General features: G+C 41.6%; 1 protein-coding gene across 1 annotated transcript; it reads right to left on the bottom strand.

The window, feature by feature from the left end:
• Positions 1-908: 908 nt before the first annotated feature.
• LOC125528123 (protein S-acyltransferase 24) lies at positions 909-7,556 on the bottom strand. The gene is made up of 13 exons (XM_048692633.2): positions 7,112-7,556; positions 6,130-6,270; positions 5,378-5,490; positions 5,191-5,270; positions 4,902-5,065; positions 4,220-4,358; positions 4,042-4,141; positions 3,788-3,845; positions 3,566-3,643; positions 3,363-3,461; positions 2,782-2,860; positions 2,549-2,697; positions 909-1,885 (listed from the first exon to the last, which is right to left on the bottom strand). The coding sequence occupies exons 1-13, from the start codon at positions 7,397-7,399 to the stop codon at positions 1,454-1,456; spliced, it is 1,920 nt and encodes a 639-aa protein (XP_048548590.2). The 5' UTR covers positions 7,400-7,556; the 3' UTR covers positions 909-1,453.
• Positions 7,557-7,823: the final 267 nt, after the last annotated feature.

Raw genomic sequence — 7,823 nt, 5'->3', positions numbered from 1 at the left:
TAACCTGCTATTGAATGTACCGTGAAAGGTCGGGCCGACGAACGACTCGCAATCTAGTCGAGTCTCCATCAACTTCGAAAATACGTCTATGTATCACCTAAACCCCCTTTAACAATATGATATTTATTATGACTCAAAAGAAGAAGAAAGAAACTAAAAAAACAAAGTCTTCAAGTTTCCAATTCTTCACTTCAATTTCTTCAAAGGGCGCACCAAATTCTTCACTTGAAGCAATACATTTTTAGGGGTCGTCTTTTCTCGGTTAAACCGAATCTTCAGGGACTGTAACTCCTGTGTACACTCATAAACACATTAGTCCTTTAACTCATTTGTCTTCAAAATACTCCAAAACCACTAAGGAAGCTTTAGATGCACTAACAATTTCCATCTCTTTTTTTTTATTGTATGAAAACTCTCATAAGCAACCAACACATTTTCCGTGATTATTCGGCAAGGCACAAAAGCACTTTGTGTTGGACTGGCGATCTCAGGAAGAAAAGCTTTTAAGTTGAGAGGCTAACATGTTTGATATTACTTTGTGTACCATATTGCATAAACTGATTGGCCTAAATAGAGTAACCATCTCCGGAAAGTTTACCTTAGGGATCATCACAACTGAAGTATTATTCCATCCATCCAGAATCTTGCAATTATTTACCGCCTGCAAAACTTCCTCAATCAGATCATCACCAACTTCCTCAATCAGATCATCACCAAGCATTGGCCAAAATCTTTTATAAAATACCGTATGGGGTGCAGACGAATCGCAATGATATTAATGGTTTGTTTGAAAGAAAAAAACGCTTGCGCACTATACTCAAGGGCAGCAAACTCCCTCGCCATATAAAGGTTCATTTCAGTACATTTCATCTCCAGAGAGCTGGAAAAGGTGATTAGAGATCACACCGTCTCATATGTAACACTGGCACTCACACGAATTCGATTCATGTTTACATAAAAAGTGGTAATGAAGCCAACATTTCGCTCACTAGAGCAACACTGAAAACGAAAAAGAAATAGGAAAAATCACGTTCCAGCATTAGGTTACTTCGTAATTTACAGCTCTTCCAATGTACAACTGTATTTTCCAAAATAGGACAGCATCTGAGCTATCAACCCTTCATGTACATACAAAATGTCAAACATAATGTACAATGGTGCATTTTTTGCACGCAAAAGAATATTATGCCTTCAGAATTTTTCTGCCGCTTGGAGCTCTCATACAACTTCAATCTCCTTTTGTGTTCTTGCCATCTCAGTACTCACTGAATCTGTGGCTCTGCATCTAGTCATCGACCTTGACGATATCAGTGCAGCCAGAAAGAAGTGATCGCGATATGAAGAAATAGCCAGCCAACTGTGGTGGTGTAACGAACACATACAACTAGAATAAGAGAACACTTGCCTTCTCCAAATGAATCGCAAAGGAACAAGGGGCCATTTTCCAAATGAGTCACAAGGGAAGAAGATTCCGTGCATAACGGCTAGAGGGATTGTTTCGTCCAAGGCCCAACCCTAGGCCCAAAGGGGTTTTGTCAGTCTTCTTAGTGTGATCGCAACATTTAGACGAACTAACTTGGCGATGCGATTTTGAGTTGGCTTGTGAGTCAGCACAAACATGGTCAGCACCATTAGCATGAAGTGGCACGCTCTCACCATTCTGCGAGACTGCACCTCTTGTCATGTGAATAATTGCCATTTCCTCGTCAGGATGTGACGTCTGTTCTACCTTCTCAATATCCTCATTGTACCCCTTCAGGAAGAAGTCAGAACAATTCTTCCTCACCCCGTGATCAAATGGATTTCTGAACCGACCACCTGGGCCTCTGAGATAACTGTACCTCATGGCATTTGCCATCTCATTTGTTGTTATATTCCCGGATATCTGCAAGGCAGGAATTTAGAAATGATCGATACTGTGCAGAAGAGTGGCTTGAACACAAGCTATATACAAGCACGTATTTGCATATCTTTACAGACACAAGAAGAAGCCAACCATTTCAAGTACGAAAGAAGGAATACATAAGCAATGGAAAATATGATGAATCATGTCATCTGCAGAAGCTATTATCTCTACAGTTATATATCGACACAAGCATGTGGATAAGCGGAATAAAGCCGTGTCCATATCAGTACTGGACTAGAGGAAATGCAGACAAAGTATAGCTGACACTTGGCAACAGAAGGATAGTAGAAACATAGCAGAACTGGAATGGATAAAACAATGTAATGGCATATATATTTCATCAAAGAATGCGACATGTGGTTTAGAAACTGCTTCAACACTGTGCCGGTGACAAAAAGATACAAAAAGGAATTGCTAGATCCTTAGATGGAGTCTAGGCTCTAGATGACCTCAGTTGGTTGCCCATGACAGGAGGAGACATGTCCTTACCTGATGGACCCTTGCAGATTTCACAACCAGAACAAAAAAGCAGGAGATTTGGTTCTACGTATTAGGCATGGATTCGATCTGGGGTACAGACCTCAAAGGGTGGAATGAACTGCTGATAGATGATGAAAAGGTAAACGCAGAGATTGTTCTTACCTGTGATGCTTGAACTACTGTTAGAGTTATAACGCCGAAGAAAAGGAAGAGATCCATTATAACAAAAGACACCACCCAAGGATGGTTCATAGCTGAATAGTTAAGCCATCCACCAAACGATGCTGGAGAGCCTGGATCACCTGCGACTCCTGCAGCAACAAAAATGATAAAAGATTAGGATATTTTCCATGCGACAAATTGTACAGGCAAAAGAAAAGAAGATGTATACATACTTATGACAGCCGTTGCAGCAGTAATGATCATCGCAGAAACTTCTAGGATAAGAAACATAAAGAACTCCCATTTGTTCTTCTGCAATTGAAACCAATTGTTGCTTAGACTGAACGATGCCGCAAATTTATATATAATAAATAATAAAAAGTGAACAAAAGAAATTGCAATTCATCAACTAGGCGCAGAACAGTCTTTTCTTGCTCCTTGGCCTCAGCTTGGGTGTTTACACCAAGTTCAGTTATCAATGCTGGGCTGAAACATGCAACTTTTTAATCCAAAATTATTAATATACACCCTCCGCTTGTAAATTGATGGCGTTTTTAGACATTGACACGGTCTTCAATATGCATCTTTAACCATTAGTTCTCGTAGACATATATCTAGAACATACCAAAAAAGGGTACAATAAAAAGTAATTTTCATGACAAGTCTAATGATGCTATTTTTCCCTTACCAAACTAAATATTTTTTATATGTTAACAATCAAGTTAGAAAAGTCTCTAGGAAGTCAGCCAGAATGGAGGTAGTATTTGATTATAAAAATAATGAAGTTCCACATACAAAAAGACTGAATCAGTACCTTTCCGATGCAATTTGAAACCCAAGGGCAGTGATGATCAAATTGCTCAACACAGCGATCACATGTAGAGCAGTGTTTTGAGCGTATGGGCCTCACAATCTATTGAAATAACAAAAATAATAATAATTTGAGGCTGAAGATAAAAAGGAAAAACGACTCGATTGCTGATTGGTGATTACACAATGAAAAGGGAAATAACTTACTTTGCAAGTAATACATAGTTGAGACCAATTGCCAGCCAGAAGTTCTGGGTTATCTAGACCCCTCTTCAACAATGGTTCCTGGAGGGGTCAAACACACGAGATTAACATTGCACATTTTGTACTATGCATAATATTTCAAGTTTTCAAGGTGACGATCTAATAAATAGGAAATCAACATATCGATAGGATGCCACAGTGGCTACCCAAATCTTTCATGCTTACATCATCTCTTTGAGTTTGCGAGTCTCTTATATTCTTGTTGATGTAACCAGGATCTTTCCTGCATAACAAGTATGGTCATACACATTCCAAACGAATTTCAAATGATCAAAATGACTTCCACTAAAAAAGGATCAAAATTGCATATGGTACCAAAACAGAAGATACGAATGCTTATTCTCCCAAACCTCATGATCCGACAAAAGGTTACTATGTATGTAAGAATAATACATAAGAAACCCTGACCAGATGTTTACCTGCTACATCTATAAAACATAACTAGTCCAGCAATTGCAAGGAAAACTCCCAACCATGAAAAGAAACCAAATAGTAATGTCATATTCGAGTTGTATTGTCCTGCATAGAAGGAAATAATCATTGTCATGTAGTACTGGATAATTAAGGAGTCTCAAGAGAGTCCAAATAGTAATATACCTGCGATAACTGAATGTATATATGCAACAATTAAGCCAATAATAATACACCAAAGCACAGGGGCAAGTCCTAATTTTGATAGTTTCCCAAAATAATTGTTCCCACCACATCCTCTTTCATGCACTTTTCTAGCATTCCCCTGCATAAAACCAAACAAACCATCGAGTCGATCTTCAGCATTTGCCTGCTGTACCAGAAGAAATCTTACATTGAGGGTACTAATGACCACTGTAAGTATGTAATCTAGACTGGCAATAGGCCAAAGTATATTCTCCACAACCCACGGAAGTTATAGATGAGCAATTTGAGCAGTGGTCACAATTTTCCGCTTTGGTCCTTCCTTTTCAGTATCACTAGTGCTCTATAAACACAGATATTCACTTTTTGGGGTAAAAAACTAATGTTGGGCAGCAGAACTTATAGAAAATCTATTGGAAAATAGCAGGAGCCATGGAACGCACTTACTCCACTAATACTGGAAACTACTTGCAATCATGTCTGTACAATAATTCTCAAGGACAAACACATGCAACTACACAAAGTGCAGCCATCAGTTATGTGTTTCATGCAGTTTAATCAACAAACCTATTTGATTACCCATAGAGATAGAATGACTCTTGAAATGCTAGAAAGTTACTCAAGTATGTTAACAAAAAACACATTTAAAATTCATAATACTCACAAGGTAAAATGCAACTTGCCGGTGACTCTTATCAGCAGCAAGTTGGGCTGGAGTTAACCCAGTATTGTCTTGCACCATAAGGTCCTCCTTCTTACCAACCTGAACTAACACAGTGCATGACTCCATATTCCCCCGAATGGCAGCCCAGTGTAAAGGAGTACAACCTATGGAAAGTATTTATGTATGGAATGAATACCAAGCTCCCAAAGAAACCAATAGTAAGGAGAATTCATGCTTTCGTGATTCATCTTAAGGTGGTAGGAAGGCTTGTAAAAAAGTGAATACATGCCTTCTTTATCTTGCCGCCCCCTATAAGCACCCAAAAACAAAAGGAGGCGTATGGAGTCTGCAAATCCCTTATAAGCAGCCCTACAAATGTTAAGAATATTTACACGTCAATAGGGCTACCATGTAGTCATGTTTCAAAGCATATTTAGAAGGGCACACATGTAAAAAAAGGAGGAGAAAGTACAGACCAGTGAAGAGGACTTCTGCCATCATTGTCAGGGACATCAGGATCAGCATTCCATTTTGAAATAATGTGATAAAGAAATGCTGTCTGACCATACTGTGCTGCAACATGTGTGGTCTGTGACATTACAGTAGATTGATTAAGGAACCATAAAAAAATACTCCATAAACAAAGCTAACACTGGCTCGTTGACTTATTCTTCTGTTGAAACTTGTATGTGCTACAAATAACTAAGTAACTAATGTACATATTACATAAATAATGTTAGTACAAATATTGCAGGTTGGCATTTGGACGAAAATTCAAAGTTAACGTAAACCAAACCAGTCATCTCCATCCAAAATGTGCTTAGTGGCAATGCTATGTAACACAGTTGTCAAATTTGCATGCTAGAAGAGCAAAATTGGGTTGGTACAAAGAAGATAAAGCCATAATAACTATTATCATGAACAAAAATGGTTCATACTTGTACATCTATCCTGCCAAAACCGTACTACGGTAAGAGACAGAGGTTATTAGGGCAATTAACAGAGAGCCGATGGCAGTGCTACATCATTTCTTAACCTGTATCTGTGTACCGCGAAATAAAAAGTTCACTTATTTTGTGCCAGAGGTAGTAATCTCCTCAAACAAACGTACACGGGCGCGCACACACACAAAATCGACCTCAGGTCAACTAACCAAAACATATTAGATAGCAAGGAACATTAGAGTTGACAAGTGGCATGGGTACAACAGATAAGTTAGTACACAAACCTGATATCCATATAAATCAGCAGCATCAACCTTAGCTCCTTCTTTCAGAAGTAGTTCTGCAACTTGAATATGACCACGCACTGCACTCCAGTGAAGTGCTGTTTGCCCTGTATGGTCTATAGCATTTACATCTGCTCCGTGCTGTCCAGATAACAAGCAAATAACCATCATCACACCATATAGCAAACAAAATGCATATAACAGTAAAGGAGTGCATAGCAAAATTGTGATAAATTAGGTCAAGATCGGCGAAGAGGTGCTATGGGTAACCATCCTGAAGCTGGCACTTACATCTATGATTAACCCCACAGATATTCAGGAGGTTAAGTTGAGAAAGCTGATGTCAAAGAGGTTGGTTGTAATAAACCTTAACAGCTGTGTGTATACAATTGAAACGAACCAACCAACATGGTATATGATCCAGTTTGGTCCAGTGGGATTATAACTCAGAAAAGTTTGTATGCCCGACAGATATGGAAAATGGCTAGTTCAGAGGGCCCTCTAAGCACTAATCAAGCAGATATAAGAAGCCTTGGACTGGCCCTGCTCAGAGCTACCCACCAACCATACTACCATGGCATTCACCAGATAAATGCCAAAACAGCATAAAGGCAAGCCCAAAACCTACACCAGCTTCCCGATGATGCCGTGCATACATCACCAAACCCCAAGAATCCCACAACAAAAGGATAGTATTATACTTTCCCGTCACTACAAGGCACGAACCAAAAGCACACATCGGCCGTGGCAATTGCAAATTTTCAACAATAAGTGCGACAAGGGTGTCGACATTACAAAACATTCAGCAGGAGCTACACTACACCTCGGCTGCGAAATTGGGGGCTGATCAAAGCAGGCCAGCTATCGAATTGGATTGCTAAACAATTAAACTGCAGCAGCAGGAGGCACCCCTCCATCGTCACAGTTTATAACAAGCAGCAATTGGAAGCTACGTGTTGGGGAGCTCGGGGAAATGGCGGACCTCGAGGATGTACTGGGCGGCGGCGACGCGGTTGTTGAGGGCGGCCCACTGGAGCGCGTGGTAGCCGAGGCCGTCGGGCTCCGTCACCGACCGGCCCTCCAGCTCGACGAGGCGGTGCAGCTTCTCAAGGTCCCCGTACGCGGCGCCCGTGTACACGTCGTCCTTGAGCGACTCCTCCTCCGCCGCCTCCGCCTCCCCCGCGGCGGCCGCCCCGCCGGCCCCGGCGGGGGAGGCGACCGCGGCCGCGGCGGCGGTCGTGTCCTCGAGGACCTCGATCTCCGACGCCATGGCGGGATCGGGCTCTCCGGATTGGGTCGGGAAGGGAGGGGAGGGGGGTTGGAGGACGCTGGACGCGGAGGTGGCCCGAGGGACCTTGTCGCGGGGGCGTTTTTGACTCGGTATTTTTGGTGTTTTATTATTTCGTTGGTTTTGGCCGGAGGAAGAAGACGGGCGCAGCCGCACGGAACGACCCAACGACCGGGGAAGGGGATCTTTGCACTCGCACTTGCAGGCCGCGACGCCCCATTTGACCATTCTGGCTGATTTTTGTTGACAAAGCAGCAAGCTACGTTAGAGCGTCTACAGCCGGACGTTGTAAATTCGGCCTCTCAAACATCCGCAGACGCGTCTGCAAACACTGATCGAACACGCCTTAAATTAGTCATTTTGCATCCGTCTCTTTCATATTTTATCCTTAGATCACACAAAACAT

Source organism: Triticum urartu, chromosome 6A, assembly GCF_056163025.1.
Source record: "Triticum urartu cultivar PI428250 chromosome 6A, HENAU_Tu73, whole genome shotgun sequence".
NCBI classification, from domain to species: Eukaryota; Viridiplantae; Streptophyta; class Magnoliopsida; order Poales; family Poaceae; genus Triticum; species Triticum urartu.
The sequence above is the reverse complement of the archived record's forward strand: the minus strand, read 5'-3'. Positions and strand labels throughout refer to the sequence as shown.

Excerpts from the sequence above, each read along its gene's own strand:
- LOC125528123 (XM_048692633.2), bottom strand. The coding sequence starts at position 7,399 with ATGGCGTCGGAGATCGAGGTCCTCGAGGACACGACCGCCGCCGCGGCC. Across the intron at positions 5,271-5,377 it reads GGCAGAAGTCCTCTTCACTG|GGCTGCTTATAAGGGATTTG; the intron begins GTCTGTACTTTC and ends TAACATTTGTAG. Across the intron at positions 4,359-4,901 it reads GGCAAGTTGCATTTTACCTT|GGGAATGCTAGAAAAGTGCA; the intron begins GTGAGTATTATG and ends GGTTTTATGCAG.